Source organism: Watersipora subatra, chromosome 5 (assembly GCF_963576615.1).
Source record: "Watersipora subatra chromosome 5, tzWatSuba1.1, whole genome shotgun sequence".
Lineage (NCBI taxonomy): Eukaryota > Metazoa > Bryozoa > Gymnolaemata > Cheilostomatida > Watersiporidae > Watersipora > Watersipora subatra.
Window position 1 is genome coordinate 20075265 of NC_088712.1, and position 26637 is coordinate 20101901.

At 31.8% G+C, this 26637-nt stretch overlaps 1 protein-coding gene across 1 annotated transcript; it reads right to left on the reverse strand.

The window, feature by feature from the left end:
* Positions 1–507: 507 nt before the first annotated feature.
* On the reverse strand, positions 508–26413 carry LOC137397184 (microfibril-associated glycoprotein 4-like). The gene is made up of 7 exons (XM_068083472.1): positions 26332–26413; positions 7906–8069; positions 7293–7347; positions 4242–4460; positions 2913–3049; positions 2501–2621; positions 508–659 (listed from the first exon to the last, which is right to left on the reverse strand). Exons 1-7 carry the CDS (start codon positions 26411–26413, stop codon positions 508–510), a joined length of 930 nt encoding a protein of 309 aa, XP_067939573.1.
* Between the last annotated feature and the right edge of the window lie 224 nt (positions 26414–26637).

The following is a 26637-nucleotide window of genomic DNA, read 5'->3' on the forward strand; positions in this document are numbered from 1 at the left end:
TTGACAATTTTACCAGAAATAACGTAGTTTAGAAGATTGGTGCTACTGATTGCAACTTTATCTGTGTATTTTGTTTATTAGGGTAAACTCTCGTTACGACAAAAGCCAACTACTAAAGTATAAACTCATGACAATGTTCACTATGACAAAGTGATTTCACGCTTAGTGATAGTTTGGTATGTGGACTATATTAGTTATCACTGTACTTCAAAATTTCAAAATACAAAAAGCAACAAAAGCCAACAATTAGGAATACGCTCATGACAATATCCACAATAACAAATCAATTTAGTGCTTAGTGATAATTTGGTATGTAAACCAAATCAGGCATCACCGTGTTTCAAAAGTTCAAAAACACAAACAACAGTATGTGTAGAAAATGTATGCACATCACTACCAACAAAAAATACTTCACAAGATTTAGGTAATCATCCAAATTTGCTTTAGTCACAACAAAAGATTATAAAATGTTCAACTGTATAATATAAATATAATCTAGTCTGATCCTTATCTTCCCAACTTCATGTAAACTATTCTAAAAGAATAATCCTTCGGCTTCCAATCAAACCAGATTATTCCTTTACCACGAGCAGACTTGCCTCCTTCTATCCATGGCCCATTCAAGTTGGACGTCATACAGTTTTTGTACCACCAGGCACCTAAAAAGGTTATCAGTTTGAAGAAAAATGTACAAGAGTATTTTATGTAAAAGAAGTACATGTGATGTAGCAATAGCAGGTGGGTGCAGCAATTAGGTTTTTAGCATAACATTTCACTAGATATATACGAGGTAACAAATTTTATTTATGATGTCTTTTTTACTTTTGAAAATACTATTCTCACATGTGTATAAGTTTTTGCTATAATTTACCATAATGAATTTTTGTATATCCAGATTATTTTATTGCATACTTAAAATTGAATAAACTATACCTATCATGCTGTTTTAATACTATTCATACGTAAAACATGACACTACATTTTTGAGGTAAAATATAATCAGATGTTTAATTATTAAACATATCAAATAAAGCTCAGAAGTTACTATTTCAACTAGCTATCTTATCAAATTGGCTACAGTAGTTTGTTTCATACACTTAATAGAATACATTATGTTGATCTCACAGTGTAAAAATACGTATATTTGCATACTGACTGTTTTTTTTTCTAAAAAAACTTCAACAGACCACACCCTACTGTTAAATTATTAGCAATGGTGTAAAGATTAAATAGTAGGAAAATATTTCTGCAGAGCTTTGATGATTTGAACGCAACCAATAAACAATATTAGCAAAATCCTGAAACGATGAAAATAAGTTAATCTCTAAAGACTTCTTAAAGAACTTTAAATAAACTTTCAGAATAAACTACATATTTCAATCACTGACTGTAATTGGTAAACTTTGAATGTCTTAGTAGGTTAAATGCTAATGAGTTTCAATAGTTGTTTAACATTTTTTCTTTGTCAGCTAGCTAAATAACTTATAACACTGTTTTAAATAATGGAGCATTTCTGCTCTTTAATGAAAAGATTTGGCTTTGAATGGTGCCAAATCTTTACGGCATATTATCACAGTAATGCTACATAAAATCTACTAATCAGCAGAAAGGGCTCATCCTCCTTTTTATTTTGTTTCATTTTTAATAAAATTAGTTTTGGAGATTTTTTACTAAAATTTCAAAAAACCATTCTAATCTTATTAACTGAAATGATCAAGTTTTCTCTCACTTTGCTTATGTTAGTGAAATCTCCTATATGTTGTTAGGCTTAAAAACTTCAGTAGAGAAACAATGTTGATATTATGGTTTTACACAAAGCCCTGACTTTGTACAATGAAGTGGGTGTAAAGTGAGTAGAGAATTAAAATAATCTACGAGCGCAGTATAAACACCATCAACCATCCAATATATCATCCTTAGAAATGGTCACTATGGCTGCAAAGCCAAAGAAAAATCTCTCTTGGCACGGCTCCAGAGGAAATCGAGGTTGTGTTGGGCAGAGAATTGTGAGTTATGGATTAAATCAGAATGGACAATAGTACTGTTAAGTGGCTGTTGCCATTGTTTAGTTTTCAGTTTAACTACAGTAGCAAAAAATACGTTAGTAGATGACCAGGTGAGGATTACCAACCTAACTGCATTCTCCCAATTATAAAATACCCAACCTTTAAAATGATATGGTACTGTTTTGTTGCTAGTAGATGTTTGCATATGGTTGAAGGAACGATGAATGCAAAAAACATATGGTGAAGTGCTGCAAAACAAAAGGTTCTATCTGAGAGAGATTGTCCCAAGAAGACTGGTTCTTTCAACAAGATAATGCATCTTGTCAGATAATGAGCTTTTTCTGTAGATATATATTTTTTACGTAGTAATGTAATGGAAAGAGACATATGCTATAGTTAAATTATTTATGCAAGTTTAGGTTCAAATTTTCAAAGCATGACATTACATAAGAACAGTGCTGTAGTAAATAGCATTACTAAATACTCATATTTACCTTTATGGAAATGAGCGCAATTTATATTGCCTTTGGAGTCATTGTCATTGTCAAATGTTGAAAATTTTTGTCTATCATGGAAGGTCAAAGAGTCACCAGCATTTCCAGTGTAGCCTCCAACCTACATGTACATTAACTTGAACTTAGACTTGAAAGTTATCTAGTTTACAACACTGCAAGACGCATATTACATATAATGCAAGACTGCATACAAATGGTTTAGTTACTTGTTCACAAAATCATTCATTGTTTTAGTGAGGAAGATCGGGAATGTTTTTGAATAATGAAAATGTTAATTAAAAGTTTATTTGTACTCAACATTAACATCACAGAGAGTCTAATAGAAAAGTTTAGCGTAGCATAAATATGATTATATGTAGATAGTTTGTCAGATTCGCTTATGTATACATACATGAACAGTGTAATCAAAATCAGCATGGTCTATGTAGAAGGTAGAGTAGTTAGCAGTTCCACTATCACCATCATGTGCTTCCAGGTAGACACTTAGTTTCTTGTTAGTTCTTGTTAGATAGTAAATTGCGTCTAGACCTATAATGGATAAAATAGTAAATGAGCGGACATCTAATCATTGCAAGAAGATATGAAATTCACGTGAATGTATGAGAATCAAATAACTTTCAAATAAATTTAAATATTTTTATAGTCAAAAATTGTTGTCTCACACATATATTTAAATTAAAAAGCACATCACTGAATTTTATATCAGTGACCATAAAAACATTTACAGGTCACAATGCATAAACTCAGACAAACACATCACATTGAATTAGTAAATAGTGAATAACGTTTAAACATGCATAAGTATTAGAAAAATATTTTAGTGGTCTGCAGAATTACCTACACAATAAAGAATGCTATAAAAAATTGAGATTTAAAAAAAAAGGCTATATAACTTTTTAAACTTAACATATTTCAATTTTCATGCATTCAAAATGATTGTTTCCTTAAGTGATACTCATCATCACATCATAAAGTAATAAGTGATTAGACAGGTGCTAAGCAATATCTGATTTTAAATTATCATGCATGCCTTCTGAATGACTACAAGCAATATAAAATAAACAAACATTTTTGTAAATATCTATATTTTCATAGTGAGTGCATTTTGAGGAATCTAATCTCTAACTTTATAATCAAATTCTAGGCATCATTTTTCAGCAGACCAAATTTATATAATTTACAGTAATCTACAGTCAGCTACAGGTACATTATATTGGTAATGTAACTTTTTAGACAGACCTAAATGGCTATTTAAAAAATGGTTTTAAGTAGTTTAGAGTGCTCACATGATGATTGTTAATTATAAATAAAAAGGTTACCAAGTGTTTTTGCTACAAGATTGAACCTTTTCATGATAATAGCGTTGCATCTCTTAAAGCAAAACTACAAGATCATTATAAAGAGGCAATAGACATTGAAAAAGAAGAAATATGCTAAAGCATTTAAGAGTAGCATATAGAGTTATTGAGAAAGTTTCTTATCAAAAGCATATTATTAGTAGCTAAAGTAATCTTTCTAATGTGGAACAGCGTCTAATCACAGTTTTGACAGATTTAACTAACATAAACTAATGAAATGTAGCTATTATTAGGTAACAATGTTACTGACCCTTTATTAAACCAGAAATTGGAATGAAACCTATTAACTTTATTCCTCACATCATCACACTTTAAAACAGCTCGGCAATAGATATTCTAACATATGTTCAAAATATGGTTACCTATCCAATACTCTCTATCGAAGTAGCCAAATCCATCAACATAGTCACTCCATCTTCTGTAGAAGTCAACACTACCATCAAGTCTTCTCTGTATAACTGTCCAACCCGAGTCATTGTCAAACTGACAGATGGCTCTGACCAACTTCCAGCTAGGGTCTGGACGAAGCACATAAACTGCCCCAGATTTTCTTTCTCCTTTGTCAAACGCATCTTGACAGTCTATTAAAACATAGAAAACCAATGTATATATATTAAAGCTAGTTTAGAGAAAATGTTTTGAACACTTAGCAAAAGGTTTTTTCATCAACTGTTAGTTAGTTAATCACTTTATTCTAGAGATGCACCATTTACCAGTTATTCATAAAGCTGTAAACACAACATCATGTCTATTCAATTTGAATAAGATAAAATAGCAGTACCACAAAATTAGGCACAGCCGTGGTACCATCAACAAATACTTTAAAAAATAAATAACAGTAACATATTGTAGACCATCGATCACTATACACTTTGATCTTGTAAATTCGAATGACTAATCTTACAACTAAATCTTATAAAATTGAATAATTATTTTTCAAATTAAATATTGTAGTAATCTTTTAGGAATGGTTAGGAAAATATCATCGTCATTCCCTTTACGTTCACTGCTTTGAACATCCGTTGGAATACCAAAGTATTCATTATAAGTGTCCAAAATGTTAGAGTCCAGTAGAATCAGCAAAAAAACGATTACTTTTCAGTACTTCTACGTTAATTACAGCAGCCATCGGCGATTGGACAATGTGATTGATTGGTGAAATGTGAATAGTTTTTGTGTGAGATGCGCATGACCTAATAGTTCTACTCTCTGTCACACCGCCCTATCTGCGTTTTGTTGGCCGGTCCTAATTTTGATTAAAATAGGCTTGTCAAGCCTTTGTTTCGATTTTTTGCCGAATTAATCTCTCTATTTATGTATTATCCGATCAGATGGGTTAGTTTCAGGGTATTGTGGTAACCTTTCAAAGACTTGGTAACATATTTTCCCACGACCAAACGAGCGGAGTGAAGTTTGAGAGTTTTTATGCTAAATGCATGTGCACACAACTTACGAAAATTATTCATCAACAATGAGACCAACCCTTGTTTTGAAATCTTATCATCAAATTTAATAATCGTTTTGTAGAGTCGTTAAAGTATAAAAACGATACAAAACACATTTAAGTCTATTTAAATACATGTATGTTATCAAGTCTTTGTAAACCATCGGCATTATCTTAAAACTTACCCATCTGATCGGATTATACACAAATACACAGATTAGTTTGGACGAAAATCGCCACAAAGCGCTTGAAAAGTTTGGTTTAATAAAAGTTAAGACCGGCCTACAATACGCCAATACAGCCGTGCGACAGATAGTAGAACTATTTAACAGTGCGCATTTCACAAGAAAACTGTGCTCATTTCACCAGTCTATGGCATTGTGTACTTGCAATCGAATTTATTCGAAAGTTTCTGCAATAAACGTAGACCGTTTGAGGCATAGACTGAATTACATGCACGAAATTGTGGTACATAGTTTATCAGCCTATGTTTTTGTCCAATCACCGAAGGTTTCATTATTTAAAACGTTAGCCAAAATTCTTTACAAAGTATGTACAAGCTAGGCCAGAACTGCAACGCCCCTTTATGGCGAGAACATTTTTTAGTTTGCTGCAGTTTCGACGCGTGAATGCTCATACTTGCTTTCTGTTGAAGATCGCTATCAAAACCATTCTACATTCAACACAACCAACTTTCAAACTGTGTATAGTACACAGTAGCTTGCCATTTTACTTTTAATTTTGCATTTCAGAGTTATAATAAACATATTTCCTTATTGTTGTTGAATTACATACATTACAGTAGATTAGGCCTACAGATTTATAACACTTTTATAACAGCTTTTATTTTGCTGTAGTTTGCAGAAATCTTCCAGACGCGTGAATGCTCATACTTGCTTTCTGTTAAAAATCGCTATCAATACCATTCTACATTCAACAGAACCAACTTTTAAACTGTGTATAGTACGCAGTAGCTTGCCATTTTACATCTACTTTTGCATTTCAGAGTTATAGTAAACATATTTCCTTATCATTGTTGTTAAGATACATACATTACTTTAGGTTAGGCCTACAGGTTAACCTAATATTTTTTTTATCGTTGTAAAACAGGTTTGAGGTAGTAGTAGATTAGGTGTGATTTTTTGTGTGATTAGGTGTGATTTGTTATTGTATTATACCAAGCTTTTCAAGCTATTTATAGAACATTTACATTTCAAACAAGTCTCATTTACACTATACTCTGTCAATTCCTGCTGAGAACTACTTTTTCAACAACCAACAATACCCTTTCTTTTTTCCATTATCCCTTTGGTCGTGGGCTGTATGACAGTGGAATTTCTAGTGAAATAGGATTATATGTGTTTTGTATCATTATTCTACTTAACCGACTCTACAAAAAATGGTTAAATTTGTTGAAGAGATTTTGGTACAAGGGTTTGGCCACGGCTGTTAACGGATAGGTTTTTGGGAGTTGTGTGCACATATGAATTTATCATAAATCTCCCAAACAATCGCTTTGCTCGTGTTGAAATATAAATTAATAAAAGCTGACTATCTTGAGAAGATTTTTTGCTTAATTCTTAAGGAAAACTTTCAAAGTAAAGGCAACCTTTTCATGTTTTCAAATTTTTCTTTTTAATAAAATTCCTTTACTAACATTTCCTTTACTATATATATATATATATATATATATATATATATATATATATATATATATATATATATATATATATACATATATATATATATATATGTATTATAGCATAGGTAGTATTAATGTATAATGCATTTTTCTGTGAGTATTCTCTCTAAGTATAAATGAATTCTATAAGTTTGGTATGATTTCTTGCAATGTGTTTACAGTAGCAATGAGTTTGGTTGCTCCAACCTTATACTGAACTTAATTGAACTGCAATCATTAATACTGGACTGTTGATAATTTAATAAGTTGTTAATGATTGTTTCCTACCTTGAAATACCGGTGTTTGATCATTCATTGAAGTACTGTTCCAATCGCAACAATCCTGTAAACATACTATCAATAGTTAAACTTGTTGCAGTACCTCAAACTCTCACTCCATCTTATAGTTATACATCAACACTCTAACTAATTAAACAAAAAAAGCTAAGATGCAATAATCATATTTTTTTCCGGTAAGGACATTGCTTGTAAACCATTTATTTATGATGCTATTTGGAGACTGCAACAAATCAAGGTATTTATAAATGAAGGGGGGTTAACGATAACGAGTTCATTAAAACGCTGCAGGCACAGATTTTAGCAGTATATGTTATGAACAATTTGTCATTTCTAGAGAAAAGTTTTTGTATAATAGTTCATTAGTTAACTATTAACATTTATGTCAAGAAATGCATTTTAATGCATCGTTTCTAAAAACTGGCTTTTCCTAAATATTGTGGTTACACAAACAAACAAATAGTAGTTCAATGATTGTATCATCAGATCTCTATTGCTATATAGTGAGTATGAGCTGACAAGAGCTTCATTGTTTGAGTTTAACCTAAATCATAACATTACATTAACATAAGGAAAATTCGACAATGAAATACAAAAGTCTTACCCAAACCTGCTCAGCATACACCATGGTAGAGTTAGCTATGTTTGCCTGCTTTCCAACAGTAGAAGCGTAATTCTCACACGTTTTATTATCTTCAGCACTCAGTGCTGCAAGACACGAGCTGTTTGAAGTACACTGAAGAAGGCACTTTGAAAGAGAGACGATTTCTAAAAAAAACCAGATATTTTCTTCAAAAATGTGGATGTTTCAAGCAATATTCAGCGTATGTAAGTCAACTTGCACATCTGAACCTTAATTTGATGGAAATATTGATTTTTATTTCAAAAGCTGAAGAATGTGATAGAAATCTCAACTCTGGGAACACTTCAAAATTATCATTTGTAATATACACGTGTAAGTAAATTGTGTTTTGTCAACAAATAGCTTAATAGTGAGAACGGATGACAATGTTTAAACATACTTTAGTTTTGGCTCGTATTACATGTCTGTATGTCTAATTAAACATTGATGAAATTTTCATTAAAAAGTTTAATGCACACTTTATCTGTTTCCACCGCGTTTATCAAAAGTTTTGAACATAGTTGGCAAAAGCAAATAGCATCAGTAAATGAAAAGCATGCAGTTTAAACATTCCTTTATAGGTTTGAAGAAATATCCCCAGATTCGCAATGTATCATATTCTATTTAAAAAATAGCACTCTAACCAAATTATCTCGGACACTTCAGCTTTGGCATTACGTAAAGTATATACAAGTAAGTGCCTTCAGACTAAAGACTAACCATAATACAATGATTAGCTCAAAACTAGAGCAGAGACACTAATAAGCCATTTTTTTCAATCATATTTAGCAAATATTTAGCACCAGCGGCTTTACTATTCAAAGACATCACCAAAAAACTTATTTAGGAAGTGAAACTGGATTAGACTACAAAATTACATATTTGTTACAAAAGACGTAAAGAAATAATATGATATACCATTTTCATAATATATCTGTACATATATAAATATTTATATATATTTTTTTATATACATACATATAATATAAATATACATGTATATATCTATAAATGTAATTTATTATTATTTATAATAATTGTTATATATATTCACTATTAGTTACATTATACTATTTTATATATTTATTTTATTTTTGGTATGATAACGTAAAAAATCTAATAGAGCACCACCTTTATTTGGCCGCCACTGTGACAAAAGTGTTGAAAAACAGAGTGCCACCATATATTTTAACATCACCTCCAATTGACCACCACTTTGACTATTTTTGATCTTTATGAACCCAAAATATCAAGTGATCAGTTGAACAGTGTCAACAAAATCGGGCTAATAGGGATTTTTTTACATTAATAATCACCAATTCCCTCGTGGTGCTATTCCAAAGTATTTTGCCTTTTTTGTTAAAGCTTTGAAAGCGACACCATAGAAATAATAAATGATGGTCTGATGCTATTAGTAGTTCCTTGTTTGTGGAGATCTGGATATTTTGAGAAACATGTGCATGTTTAAAAATGGTTTAAATTTACGACGGTACAATGACTTTGAAAGCGCCGCCATAGAAACCATTACTAACTATCTCAAGCTAATAGTAGTTCCTTGTTTAACGCGGGTCTAATACTTCAAAGAACTTGCAAATAGAAAATGGTTTGCAATTTTTGTTCCAAAGGTTACATTTAGCGAGCCAACTTTTACGCTTTGCATTGGTACTAAATGCAGCACGTGGAAGGTTTGCTCTGTCAAAACTGGTTAAGACGCTAATATTGACTAGCTCAGCAAAACAGAAAAAGAGTTGATACCAGAAGATTTGATGGAAGGTATTAAACAACTAGAAGATGTACGTTCAAACGAAAGCAACAATTAGAACACTGCTATCGGAGCAAAAGATGCAAACATTTTTGTTTTAAAAACGTTATTTTTTGTTCCTGCGTGTAATATAAGTATGGTTAATTTATGTCACTTGTTCATAAATATATACTTCTAGTATTTGCTAGATAATTCTCATATGACATAGATTTAGAGCTTTATAGCATGTTATTTGATAGCAACTTTGCAGCTATCTGATCTTGCAATTCGTCGACGCTCTTGACTCCTTTTCTTTTGAACATAAAAAGCTATTTTTGGCTACAAACTGTAGCAAACCAATCTAAAAATGTAATGATTTTTATGCAACATTAATTAATAAAACATAAAACAAAAATGTGTCTTCGAATTTAAAAATTAAAAGATTAAGAAATTGCAAAGCAAGATACAAGCTAGTTTTAGAGCAAATTGTAACAAGCACAACAATGAATGTAATGATATAACATTATATATCATTGCATTCATTGTTGTGTATTGAAAATATGATAAATATATATAAATGTTCATGTATATATATATTTATACACACACATATATATATATATATATATGTATGTATATATATATATTTAAATACATTTACATGTGCATAATATATATAGGTTTTAAATACATGTGTACAAAATACATATTTATATTACATGTATATATAGTTAAATTTATATTTCTGTAAATATATACTTATATAAATGTATATATGTATTATAAAACCTCTAATTGAACGCCACCTCTATTTGACTGCTACTACCGGAAAAGAGTTGAAAAATAGGGTGCTACCCACTACTTGACAAAATAGTATTAATAATAAACTATTTACACAACACCATAGAATTAATCAATAATGGTATCAGAGTAAAAGTGTTTTTTTTTATAACACAATCTTTATATTTTGAAGTATATTTATCTATATGAAAAAGGGTTTAATTTAACAATGGTAGGTGAACTTTGAAAGCAACTTTGTAGAAATAATTCCAAACTGTCTCAGCCTACTAGTAGTTTCTTGTTTAACACAACTTTAATAGTTCAAACAACATGCATGTAAAAATTGTTTACAAGCCTTTGGCCAAAAGTTTCGTTTAGCAAGCAAACTCTTTTTCGTTGTATTTGGGCTCAATGTAGCGAGTCAAAATTTTACCCTTTCAAAAAATGGCTAGCATACAAATAACGACTAGTTCAGCAGTGCAGAAAAAATACTGAGTTCATAAGATATTGTGGAGGTTATTGGAAAACGCTCGTTTCGTTGAAAGCATCAGTCAGAACGTAGCGATCTAAGCAAACGATAAAAGTATTTTTAGTTTCAAAAAGTTTCATTTTTGTTCCGGAATGAAGTATAAGCATGGTTCTTTTGTGTCATTTGTTCATAAATATACCCTGGTGTCATTTGATAGATTAACATTATATAACTTATAAATGGGCAAGTTTGTAGCATGCAATTTAATAGTAAATTTTTCAGCTATTTTAACATGACCTACAATGGATCGATGATTAGAATTCCACTTCTATTGCAAATAAAAACCTAGTTTTGTCTGCAAACTGGGGCAAACATATCAATGAGTGCAGCGAGCTTTTATGGCAAATTGTTCAATATAAAGATAAAATAAATATATGTTTTCAAATTTAGAATTAACTATAACTTGAAAATGTCAACAAATCGCAACGAAGGATATAGGCTATTATGTCATTGCAGGTCCTTTGAGAATTGGTAGATATCACCAGGTGAAAATATTTTTCGTTTTCTTGATGCACATTTATAAAAGATCTTTGACAAGTTGGAGTTAAGTCAGCATTATTATTGCTCTTTAAAGGTTGACTTGCCAAAAATCTTACATTGCACTTGTTTGGTATCAAAAGGTTCACCATGCATTACTCTGTTGTTTCTAGGTGCAAAAAATGGGTTTGCCAGCTCTTAAAAACTCAAAAATAAATAGTCAATTGCAGCTACCACAAATATGCTGTAGGTTGGAATCCCTCTTCTAAGAGGCTCACATGGGACATAGTTGAACATGGTGTGCTTCTGTTTACACTTTCATGCAACCTCATTCGTCAAAATATTTTCAAAAACATACTTGACACATTCAATCACAAGATGTATATTGTACTTAAGTGTCTATTTCATCATCATTTTAATGGTGTCACCTTGAGCACTGATATCTCAAAAACTTAGCCTAAAATTAGTTTAATTTCTTAACCTTTGCAAAAATGAGTGTATATCATTCTCTGATAACCACAACGAGCCAGTTGGTCGACTGTGAGAGTTAAAAAAGACTGCAGAAATTGTTCGCGCTATTGGGAAAACCGTATGAGTCACACAATCAGATTATGACTATATGATTAGACCAGGCTGAAACGACAAAGTAAAGTAGCGAGCATTTATATTTTGATAAGGGCTTTCCGATAGAAATCGAAATTTTTGTCATTAAACAATGCTACAAGACGCTTTACATTGAAACTTTCATTGGCCTTTCGTTTTACGTAATAACATCAACTGTAAAAACTATCACATCAGCTAGTTGAGTACGTCATCGAAATAAAGAATATCCAACCTACGGCATTTTTGGCAGCGGTTAACTGTTTGCTTAAAGCTTTTTATTTAGCTTGTAATCGCATTTCACGTATTTAGCACCTAAAACACAGCAGAGTAAGACATGGTGAGGTTTTTCACACGAAAAAAACTGTAATGTGAATTTTGTTGTAAGTCAACGTTTAAAAGTGTAATATCGTTTCACTGAAAAAAACTGTAAAATATAGGCGACATTCGCTTCGACCGTACTGAGGCTAAAATTCTCTTCTATAAATTCTGACGAGCCATTCGAAAAATACACAGCCAGCCTTTATTTCAATGTAACCTTTTATTAGGCTCCACTATAAAGTAAGGACTTAAAAACAAAATGCCATGGCATTGCATTAGAGGTTTTACCAAATGCATGTATGTATGTATGTATGTATGTATGTATGTATGTATGTATGTATGTATGTATGTATGTATGTATGTATGTATGTATGTATGTATGTATGTATGTATGTATGTATGTATGTATGTATGTATGTATGTATGTATGTATGTATGTATGTATGTATGTATGTATGTATGTATGTATGTATGTATGTATGTATGTATGTATGTATGTATGTATGTATGTATGTATGTATGTATGTATGTATGTATGTATGTATGTATGTATGTATGTATGTATGTATGTATGTATGTATGTATGTATGTATGTATGTATGTATGTATGTATGTATGTATGTATGTATGTATGTATGTATGTATGTATGTATGTATGTATGTATGTATGTATGTATGTATGTATGTATGTATGTATGTATGTATGTATGTATGTATGTATGTATGTATGTATGTATGTATGTATGTATGTATGTATGTATGTATGTATGTATGTATGTATGTATGTATGTATGTATGTATGTATGTATGTATGTATGTATGTATGTATGTATGTATGTATGTATGTATGTATGTATGTATGTATGTATGTATGTATGTATGTATGTATGTATGTATGTATGTATGTATGTATGTATGTATGTATGTATGTATGTATGTATGTATGTATGTATGTATGTATGTATGTATGTATGTATGTATGTATGTATGTATGTATGTATGTATGTATGTATGTATGTATGTATGTATGTATGTATGTATGTATGTATGTATGTATGTATGTATGTATGTATGTATGTATGTATGTATGTATGTATGTATGTATGTATGTATGTATGTATGTATGTATGTATGTATGTATGTATGTATGTATGTATGTATGTATGTATGTATGTATGTATGTATGTATGTATGTATGTATGTATGTATGTATGTATGTATGTATGTATGTATGTATGTATGTATGTATGTATGTATGTATGTATGTATGTATGTATGTATGTATGTATGTATGTATGTATGTATGTATGTATGTATGTATGTATGTATGTATGTATGTATGTATGTATGTATGTATGTATGTATGTATGTATGTATGTATGTATGTATGTATGTATGTATGTATGTATGTATGTATGTATGTATGTATGTATGTATGTATGTATGTATGTATGTATGTATGTATGTATGTATGTATGTATGTATGTATGTATGTATGTATGTATGTATGTATGTATGTATGTATGTATGTATGTATGTATGTATGTATGTATGTATGTATGTATGTATGTATGTATGTATGTATGTATGCATGTATGCATGTATGCATGTATGCATGTATGCATGTATGCATGTATGCATGTATGTATGTATGTATGTATGTATGTATGCATGTATGCATGTATGTATGTATGTATGTATGTATGTATTTATGTATGTATGTATGTATGTATGTATGTATGTATGTATGTATGTATGTATGTATGTATGCATGCATGCATGCATGTATGTATGTATGTATGTATGTATGTATGCATGTATGCATGTATGCATGTATGCATGCATGTACGTATGTACGTACGTACATATGTACGTACGTACGTATGTACGTACTTATGTACGTACGTATGTACGTACTTATGTACATATGTATGTATGCACATATGTATGTATGTCTGTGCGTACGTATGTACGTACGTATGTATGTACGTATGTACGTATGTACATACATATATACGTACGTACATATGGACGTATGTATGTACGTACGTATGTATGTACGTATGTATGTACGTACATCTGTATGTAGGTACATACGTATGAACGTATGTATGTACTTATGTACGTACGTATGTATGTACGTACTTATGTATGTATGTACGTATGTACGTATGTACGTACGTATGTACATATGTACGTCTGTATGTATATACATTCGTATGTACATATATACGTTTGTACGTATGTATGTATGTATAAATATATAAATATATATTTAAAAATTGATTGGTATATATATATATGTATTAATATAAATGTATATATATAGAAATGTATATTTATGTGTATATATATGTATATATATTTACATCTATAGATATGTATATATATAACAAGTATATACGTGTATATATATACATATATATATATATTTATATATATATATATATATATATATATATATATATATATATATATACTAGCCGTGCTATCCGGCGTTACCTGGGTAATAAGAAATTATTTTGACAGAAAATTGAAGTGTATTTAAAATATAACCACACTTGCCCTTCTATCTTTCAAACTACACATCATCCTAGAAGTGTTATGTAAAAATTAAATAAATTAAAAGAGAAAATAAAAACTATTGTAAAGGTTTCAAAACTCTGTCAAACAACTGTAACTTTCAAACTTCATATGATGAGGAAAAGGTTTGTGAGGGACGGCTAAAGTAAGAATGAATAAAACAATTATAAAGGTTTTTGAACTACTGTAACTTAAAAACTTCTTAACTTTCAGCGACATATATCTTTTAATAACGTACAGTCGAACCAGGGTTAAAAAACTGAGTTGATCGAGACCCGAAACAATTTTTCTCATTAGAATTAATATAGGTAAATTTCAATCCATTCCATGGCAAGAAAGCAACATTGGTAAAGTAATTGACATTTCACACCATAAATTGTTCTGCATACCTCAGACTGTAAATAAAAATGGATAGGTATAGATCGTGTTTAGTTTTAATAAAAGCTTTTCTATTTATGATGATAGAAAAAAAACCAAAGTAAAGATTATGCGTGTTTTACTACAAAAACATCAAAAACATTAAGTTTTAAGATACAATGAAAAAAATGGCAAAAGTTGGTAATGAAACTGAAAAGAAGAGCAACAGATCAGTTACATCAAAAATTGTAGAAAAAGGAAAATATAAACATCAATGACGCGTATACTTTCCATCTTTAAGGAGAAGCCTCCTCCAAAACAGTTTCAGTTACCTCCACTGGATGGGTTATCTATCTAGCAAATCTATTCGATAAATGTTTCCCGAGCGCTTTCAATTTCAAATTGCATGTTTTCAAAATTATTTTATGATCCGAGATGAACTAATCTCAAAATTTTGGTTGATAACCGGATTGGTCAAAAGCCAAAATGTCTAAGAGCTGAGGTTCCACTGTATATAATCAGTACACAAATCGCCAAGTTTTAAGTTTGAGGTGAATTATTTGTGATATCGTTGGGCCGAATAAATTAGCCGTAACGAAAAAAGAGGAATACGCCTCGCATTGCATATATTTATGTCCCAAAATATTTTTGAACAGAAGCTTTGTTACCTGTGGACAAAAAACTAAAATAATTAGCGCGTGCTGGCTCAGTGGTAGAGCGCCTGGATAGAAACTTTGTCGATTCGTTCATCTTGAGTCGAATGGATTCATCGATAAATTCATCAGAAAACAGAACTTTACTATCAATATTTTAGGATCTAAAGCTGGAGGAACACACATATCCACACACATATCCACAACATACAGTACATAAACAGAAACATACAGTTTATATATATATATATATATATATGTATATATATATATATATATATATATTTATATATATATATATATATATATATATATATATATATAGCAAGACCATCCAACACATCATCAGTGGATGCAAGCAGCTAGCAGGAAACGCATACACTGAGCGGCATAATCATGTCGCAGGTGTTGTGTATAGAAGTCTATGTGATGAGTATGGCCTTAATAAACCACAACACTGGTTGGAAGCTCCTGGTAAGGTCAATGAAAATGACTGCGCTAAGATCCTCTGGGACTTCTACATCTGAACTGACAAGCATGTCTTAGCCAACCAAGCAGATATAGTGGTGGTAGACGAGGAGAACAAGAGGGCTACTATAATAGATATGGCAGTACTAAATGACTACAATATAGCCAGCAAAGAAAAATATAAGGTAGAGAAATATCTCCTTCTTTGGGAAGAGATTTAAAAATGCTGGAATGTAAGAACAACCGTAATCCCAGTAGTCATTGGGGCACTGGTCGCAATAACACCGGCGCATAAAATGTGGCTTGCCCAAATACCAACAACAATCAACTCAGGTGAGTTGCAGAAAAGTGCGCTACTGGGAACAGCTAAGATCTTGAGGCGAGTGCTCAAACTCCCAGGTCTCTGGTAGGAGACCCGAGTTAGAGCAGAGTTTACCACCCATACGGGGTATCCGGGGTGAGGAAACAATTATATATATATATATATATATATACATGCATATATATTTACATGGATATATATATATATATATATTTGAAAAATTATTGCGAAAAAAGTAAACTTTTAGTATTCATGCAAATACTAAAAGTTTACTTTTTTTGCAATAATTTTTCAAATATTTCATACTCCACTAATAATATTTTAGGTTTTTAGTGTAGAGTTCTCTTTTTATATGCTTTTGCACTTGCTTTTAGTTAATATATATATATATATGAATATATATTTATAGATTGAAATTTATCATACCTAAATCTAAAATCACAGTGGTTAACATAGACTGGAGCACTATTATTTGGTAAAAATTTGGAGAGTCTAAATATATAAACCAGTAAAAGAAATAGCTCAAAAAGAAATGCTACAGAATTGAATAAACATATATGGGCACTGAAAGAGCGAGACATTGACTTCAAACTAGACTGGACTATTATACTGAAGCATGATAAATCCTTCATCAACTTAAGGGAAAGGTGAAATTTTTGTATTTCTGAAAAAAGTACATTAATTAAAACTTGACATGTCAACATTTGGATAAAAGAACCAAAAATTGCTAAACCCTGTCTTTACTCAAGGAGTTGTCTTTTCTGTAATTTTTGCAATAAGCCAATCGGTGCACGACAAAGTTCACAATTATCTGACTGACTGGAATATTGGAATATTTACCATCTTGTTTCAGTTTAAATCTGCACCCTTGTGATTGTGTGAGCAAGAAGCTGCCAGTAGCTGACCAAAAAGATTAGTGAACTATCTAAATGTTTACTAATTCATATATTCATTTATATATACATGTATATACATATATTTCTATGTATTTGGATAACTATTTATATACATTTGAGCACAGATTCAACGATGTATCTGCAGATGTGTATTAAAATGAAAGCTATAGTGTGCAGCCAATCAAGTAACAAAGAACAACTCTACCTTAATTATTATATATTAATGCAAAGTAAACCAAACATTATTTTACTGGTTGGTCTCATTATGTAGTTCTCTAAAGGTACATGTAGGCTACACCAAATCAATAAAGATGCACTGATAAACATGATAACTGATAAATCAATGTTTCATTGCTTCTAATGTATCACCTGATAGGCACCATACAAGCAAGATCACAAAAATGATATATTTAGCAGACAATAGAAAACATGCATTTAGAAAAAAATGTGAAGTAAGGACTTACCAGGCTTTAGTAGCCTGGAACAGTTTTCGGTTTGATCTTCAGGTAAGCTTCGACTTAGTGAGTACATTCGTGATGTTTTCCGGGCAGAAGCAACGCTTATTAAACAATATGCTGCCAGGAAGGTGTGTAGGCTGTATTTCGCTTTCCCAGCTATGAAGTACATCATGAATGTACCTAAAGATTATTACAAACATTTTGATGGCTTTCCTCAAATGGTCGACATTCATATAGATCATGCCGTCTACAGTCGATATGCTAATTAATTAATGAGCATTACAGGCAGTAAAGCAGCTTGCGCTATATATGGATTAATTATTTAACCATCTAAATCTGCTAAAGCATCCTTAACCAAATGACTATTATTGATTTTTGCAACAATGATACAGCATAATATGACACTATAATTCTATGGCTATGGCAGTTGGTTGACAGGGCTCAATAATATGTCACTTTTTAATTCATAATCAGTGTCATGTGAACACGTTTCTTTCACAAGCTGGCCCAAATTCCGATATAAAATCTCTCAAATTCTCAAATTATATTTTATAAAACAAACCTAGTTATTACTTAAAAATGAGCCTTAAAATAAGACTAGACAGCAAGCATGGAATATGTTTTCTGAGTCCTTTAATGCTTAATTATCATTGAATAATATAAATTCAATGAAGCATAATATTCTATGAAGTGGCCTTTTAAACATAATGTTACTAAGTCACACTGAGTGTGATTATTGTAGAGCTAGTATAGATTCAATGTTACAAACGGTTTACATACACGTAGTTACTAAGTTACTCTAGTTACCATGTTACCATAGTTACTATGTAAACATAACTACAACAGTTGTTAGATTGTCGGACTACTATGTTACGGTATTAAAAATTTTCTACAAAAACTTGAATGGGTCATTGCCAAAAAAGTCACCGCAATCATACATGGTGTTCTATATAGTTTCACCCTTGAAGCTGAAAAAAAAACAAAAGTACAGTGTTGCCACAGCCAAGCAAGAGAATAATCATTAAAGTGAACAGCTAAATTAGGCTTCCGGTAAAACCAGGTTTAAGTTATAAGCTTTCGTGATAACCTCATTCACAATTCAATGTCAAGCAGTATTTCAAAGCTTGAACCCCTTTGCTTTACTCAATGCTGACAAGGAGTATGTTATAGAACTTACTAACACCTGGTACCTACCTGCATGCGCACTCGACTAATGCTAGCCGAACTCATCTGTAATAGCTCGATAATTGCCTAGAGAGAACAATGCAATAAAATAATAACTTCTGTCCGACACAAAACTGTATTTCTTCTGCTAACACAGCCATTTATATTGCTATAACACAGGTACGTGAATGTGCAAGGATATTTTTAAGTTAACTGTTTAATTATTTAATAAACATGGGTCTGAAAACCTGTCAAGTAAAGTTCGCTACATGAAATATTCATACATGCAGCCGCTCATCTGTATGTACAAACTCCCAGCAGGCCAACATGCGAAACCCTTCTCTTTTTGATGTTGATAGCTGATAGCTTTTGATCAGCTGTAATCTCTTTAATGATTTTACATTTATTCTTTGGTTTCAAGCTGTCTCTGGTGATTTTACATTTATTCTCCGGTTTCAAGCTGTCTCTGGTGATTTTACATTTATTCTTCGGTTTCAAGCTGTCTTTTGTGATTTTACATTTACTCTTCGGTTTCAAGCTGTCGCTAGTGTCTGTTGCAAACCTTCAACAAAATCAGTTACAAAAGACTGTTGCTGACCAGACTGTTAACCCTTTGCGTACCAAAACCGACCTTTGTCGGTTTACGAGCAATGTCTCAGCGTACCAAAACCGACAAACCCGACATTTTTGCCGTTTTCGATAGACCTTTTTTAAAAAATTGTATTTATTTTAAAAACAACGCTAAAAATTAAAATTAAAAATTTGAGCAATTTCAGTAAGTTTTTTACTACTGTTTTGAGGCTAGAAATAATAAATTTTATACGCATGTGCAAAAAGAACACGTTGTAAAGATTTGATTTTTCTTTATGGAAAGCTGATCAACATGGACGTTTGTGATTATTTGAGCTCGGCTAAAAAACTTGTTTCGTGGATGATATCGACTGGTTCGAAAGTGAAGAAGAGGATTTCAAGTCAGAAGAATGTTGGGAAGACGATGAAAGTGAAAAAGAAGATTGCCAGAGTGAATTGGATTGCAAAAGTGGGATGGAAACGGCCGGCATTGAAACAGGGAATAATGACGGATATCAAACAGGAGCTGATTTAAAACCAAAATAATTACATTTTGATGACAGCATGGCAGGAGATAAGTTCGAATACTTAAACAGGTAAGTATTTTTTATTATTTGAAGCTTTTTATAACATTGGCCATGATAAATGTAATATTTAACGAAACAAATAAATATGGCTTTCAAAAACATCGCGATGCTTCGGAGCCTGTTGATGATAAATATATGTGACGAGTTATTCGTTTAGTTTTGCATATAGGTATTCTCAAAAAGCATATTCTGTTGTCTTACTGTTCCACAACCCTTCATCATCTATGCGGATTTTTAATAAAATTGAAAGTAGAAAGAAAAATAGAAGCAAGTTTACATTTTACTGTCAATTTTGAAGACCCTGCTGGCAATAAATTGTTCAAGTTGAAAAATGTTTTTGCCATGATATGCGACTGGTTTTATTCTGTTTTGCTGCCTGATAAATTTCTATCTATAGATGAAAGCTTGCTGGCATGGAAAGGACGGCTCAACTTCAGACAGTGTATTCCATCTAACAGATATGGATCAAAGTTATTTGCTCTCCGATGCTGTCTCTGGCTATGTGCACAAGTTGTCTGTATACATAGGTGATGAGCAAGTAAAGCTGAAGGTACCGGCAGCAGATTCTCTTGTGGAATATCTCTATGCGAGTCATATTTTGATCCCGACCATGCAAAATAAATTTATTTACAAATTGTATTTTATTTAGTTTCTGCAAATGCTTCCTCGCTTTGTATTGATAGCTTTTGTACATACGTTCGCTGAAATGTCATTATCTATTGTATTTGTTGTGTATTGATATGTTGTATTTGATGCCCATTGCCCTTATCACCCACCTTATCAAAAGAGTTCAGTTCTCATATTGCTTTGCCATCTAGCAGAATGACTTCTCCATCATTTGCTGTAACTGCTCATGAAAAATGTTGCTTCCTGTCTTTTGCTGCTTCACAAAATGTGTGAATACAGGCTCACCACTCAATTCTTGTGCACAACCAGTTAATCCTTGCTGCAGCACACATTGATCTTAGCTGCATCACACCTGAATCCGTGCAATGAGTTTATATGCAAAATTGTTACTTGAATCTATAATTTCAAGAAATGCACATAAATCTGCCAGTAAAAAATCATATCTGTGAATATATTCATCTCAAGTCGCAGTCTCGACAAGCTGCTTGAAGGAAAATGTCTCAGCTTTCGGATGCATATTAATTTGCAGTCTTATGCCAATTTGCACGAGAGTAATAGCAGAGTTTGAGAAGCCATGTCGGGTAACAGTTGCACTGCTTATCGCCATGGCGATATGAGCATTTCGAAGGTCTGCTCCCGCAATGCACAGAAGCACCTAACTCAACTTTTGATGCGCTTGAATAACCCAATTTTTTTGCAGACTCTTGTAAACATATGACACCGTGCATATGTTTATCATAAACCAGTTTTGGCAGAGATATTGCTTTTAAAAATATATTTGTAATCGATATTTCATGATAGAGAGGTGACAACTTTGTTAAATCAGAATTTTGACTAAAGTGTGCACAGCCGATTTGCAGGAAATAAATGGTTGTCCGTTGAGAAATTTCTAAGCTTTCAAATGCATATTCATTTATAGCTCCATGCTAATTTGCATGCGAGTTATAGCCAATTTTATTCGGCCATGTCAAGCCTCGATTGTCGCAGGTCGTTAGGGTCACGCGGTGAAAATTTGGAAAGGCGCTCCTGCATTATAACGGAGCTCATATCTACACTTTCAATGCTCTTTGACGTCCAGTTTTTTTTGCAAATTGTTGTGAAGATATGAATCTATGCAATAATTATTTAGACAACCTTGTCTATTGTCTTTATCAATTTAAAAAATACAATTAAAAATGACGTACAAAAATAAAAAATTCATCGCTTCAGCAAGTTGAGACTTCTGTTGGTAAATATTTGCCAGCTATCTACATAAAAGAAGCATCAGCTTGTAGATAAATTTCTCAGCTTTCCTATGCATGTCAATTTATGTAACTGCCACAATTTTGATGTAAGTTACTGCAGTTTCTATGCGGTCATGTCGAAAGCTCAAATCGCGCCAGTTATTGGCTGGTACGCTAGGGGTTTTTCCATCGTAACCTCGCAGTCGCTAAAGGGTTAATGACAGCTAAAAAAAACCACAAAGTCAATTTTGGTTTCTATAGTATAAAACAAACTAATTTTCTAAAGTGATAATTATAGTTTTAATAGCTGTTGCCCAAAAAACCTTTTCATTCAAAAATGTTATATTCAATTTTTCGAAAGCAATTTCTCATTGTGAAAGACCGTACCAAACTAAGCTGTGTGAGTTAACAATGTGTTGAACCATCCATGAGTGAGTTATCTGTGTTTGACTGTAGTTTATTATAAAAATTGGCAGGGAGAACTAGCATCTAATAACCTGTCAAGATCTATTGTAAGTAAATAGCAGTCATTATGATCATACAGCAGCATATATTTAACCCACAATCTTCTGCATTTCACAAAAAATAAACATTTTTGTTAGTTTATGTATTCGAATTTGACAAAAATATGTCTTATCAATTTAAGTAGTGTTCTCAATTTGTGTAACCAGCACAGTTTTTTCTAGTTTTTGTAATTCTTCGTATAAAATACAATGCTTATTGTACTATTTTTTAGTCTGTACACATTTTTACTGCATGCAATTTAAAGGTAATGCTGTGCTAGTACATTATCTTGCTAAAGTAAGTAACAAAAATGATAGATTGTCTGCAGTTAGCTAAATAGAGTTAGTTTTTATTTTAAACATCTTATTCAATTGTATCAATGTTGTTTTATTGAATTAAAAATATGTTAATCATATTGTTATTATCATGTTCTTTACATAGGCGCTACCGGAGTTGTCTGCACTAACAGTAGTGTAAAAGCAACTCTAACATTCAGATAACACAAAAGTGCTATATAGCAAAAAAAAGGTTAGAACAGTACATGTGATAAACCCACAACAGCAACTGGTGAATAACCAAACGGCCAGTAGTTTTAGAAAAAAACTCTTTCTAGTCAGAGATAAAGAAGGATTTGCCTTTTTGATTTTGTTTTATGTCAGTTGCCGGTTTTTGGTTTTATAAATCACAATAAAATGCTTTAAAGTAAAAATACTATAATACAATCAGATTATTTTGTTAACAAAATGATGAATCACTAAACTAAGCCTCATTTAATAACTTTTTAGTTTGCAGCATATAAAAAGGAGGTCAATTGATATTTACAATTTACCTAACATTTATAAATTGAAGTACTGTTTTCCAATAATGTTATGGAGATTTCATGTTGCATTTTTTAATTAATTTTGTTGCAGCAACAAGGTATTTACCATAAAATTAGTTTGATGGTAATAAAAACTAGTTTTACACAAAATAAGATAACTTCACATAAAAAATTCCGAACTGTTAGACACTTTTACCAGAAATAAGGTATTTTAGAAGTTTGATGCCATCGATTGCAGTTTTATTTGTGTATTTCGTACATTAGCGTAAGCTCTCATTACAACAAAAACTAATTATTAAGTAAATATTCGGGAAAAAGTTCACTATAACAGATCAATATTGTGCTTTGTGATAGTTTGGTATGTGGACCATATCAGTTCCAAAAGTTCATAAATACAAACAACGATATCATTGAAAAATATATGAACATCACTAACAACAAGAAATACTTTCAACAAAGTTAGGTAACTATCAAAATTCAATTTTTTATCGCAACAAAAAATTATAAAATGCCCAACTGTAAAATTTCAATATAATCTAGTTGGTTCCTTATCTTCCTAACTTCACATAAACTATTCTTAAAGAAGCTAGATTATATATCATGTTCAATAGGTGGAGTTGCCTTTTTCTGTCTGTTGCCCATCCAAGTTGGATTTGTGATACACTCTGTACCACCTGGCACTTAATAAGTTTATCAGTTTGAAGAAAAATGCACAATAATACTATATGTCAAATAACTATATGTACTGTAGCTATAGCTGGTCGGTGCAGCAACTAAGTTTTTAGGACAGCATTTAATTGGATACTTGTGAGTGAATAAATTTACTTAATTACTTTTTAAGTATTTGTTAAGAAGCTAGATTTCACTAATAAATTACATATTTTAATTGCTGACTACAATAAGTATACTTTTAATGCCTTAGTGAGTTAAATGTTGCTGTTTCATTAATTGTTAAATATTTGTTGTAAGTTTACAGGGTCAAAGGAATAGCAATTAGTGCTACAAAATCCTTATTTACATTGAAAATTGAATCCACAGTTTACCCTTGAGGAATAATTTTCATCGTCTAATGTTGAAAAACTGTGTTCATCATGGTACATTTAAGATTCACCAGCATTTCCAGTGTAGCCTCCGACTTACATTAAATTTGCTTCTGAGTCAAAAATTACCATATTACTATATATTCAGGCATGTATAGCTCTTCAGCAATGCATTTGGTTCAGTTGATGTATCTTAGTTTGTGCAGCGGATATCAGAACATTTATAGACAATCTATATTACTATTGAAGTACTAAAAAGGAAAGCATTTGAGGTATGAGTGATTATGAGTGAGAGATCATCACTCATTTCCAGTATTAAAAATGATGACGATGCTACTACCCTCAATTTATCTCAGAACCGCGAAGAAGCACAAGTTTTTGATTTTTTTGAAGATTGTCACCGAGCTGTATAGTTACAGATTGGACAATGTTCTTAGGCAAGAACAAACATGATAGAGATCAGTGGAAATTGGTAAGTAAAACAAATTCAAGTTGTTCCAAATGTGCAACACATTTCGATTCCGATCAAAAGCTAACAGAAGAATTTTAAATAGTATTTAAACCTATCTTTTCTTTCGATGTTGTTACTAATTTTCCAAAATAGTATACATTTAAGCGCCACCATCCTAAGCAAAATGGCGAGTTTAAAAACAGCTAGAGCTACTGCTAGAACCTAAACAATAAAAAAGGATAGAGCCTAACATGTGAGCTCATCCATATAAGAAGCCCAAACGAATCAAGGAACGAACAGATAGATTGCAGTCTTTCTGCATGTGGTTCTTTGGAACGGGAAAAAATTGATCCCTGGTGCTCATAGATTGTACAAATATGTATTTCTCTTGCAGCTTACACTTACACTCAGAGTCTTTGCTCTAGTGGAGGAGTGAATTTAACTGACAGTTTTTTTTTCACTTGTGAAGAAGTAAAGGGAACTTACAGTTCCCTTGACTCCTGTGGAGGAGTAACGGGAACTGAAGGTTTGATTTATTCTTGTAACTTTTGCAGAGGAGTCAAAATAACTGACAGCTAATTTACTCTGGTGAAGGAGTGTAGGGAACTTACAGGTTTTTTTGCTCCAGGACTATTGCTGTAGTTCATGTTTAGTTTTTTACCGCCTATATATTTTATTCAAATAAAAAGATAAATTATAAAGTTTTACTTCCACCTGTTTTTATCCTTTTGAGTGGAACTAATCTCACAATATCTTGTCCAAATAATTTAGAGTTGTTGTTTTACCATAGCCTACTTGTTAGGAGTACCACCAACACATCGTTTCAGAAATTAGATTAGTTCCTACATGAAAGTAGTTTTTATAGTTTTTATTACAGAGTTAGCATTTTCTATTGAATATTTGCATAGAACTTGCTCGATATAATTTTTTTGACTTAGCGTGATGGCGGTTTCACTTTGGTGGATGGAAAATCCCAGGCAGTAGTGCTAACTTCCAAAATCTTTCATCTGATACTCTGAGGCTAACGATTATTTAATCTTGCTCATCTCACATTCAGTATCTGACATAATAATTAGGTCATCAACGTATACAGCAATGATGGTTTTAACTTTACATATGTTGCATACATACACACAATCATTAGCATTTGAACTACTAAAACCAAAATATTTGAGAAAGTTATCTAACACAATGTTCCAACACCTAGGAGACTGCTTTAAACCGTACAACGGCTTACTGAGTTTACAGACTAGGTGTTCTTCTTCTGTCTTCTCAAACCCTGGGGGCTGACACATAAATTTCTTCCTCAAGTTTGCCATTTAAAAACGCCGTCACGACGTCCATCTGGTGCACTAGCATACCTCGATTTACGGCCTGAGCAAGTGCAGATCTGAGAGATGAGTGTCGAACTACTGGAGAGTATGTTTCATCATAATTGATGCGAGCCTTATGCGCATATCATTTTGCTACAAGGCCAGCTTTAAAACGATCGACTTGACCATCGGCCTTGTACTTTGCCTTAAATACCCATTTGCATCCAATT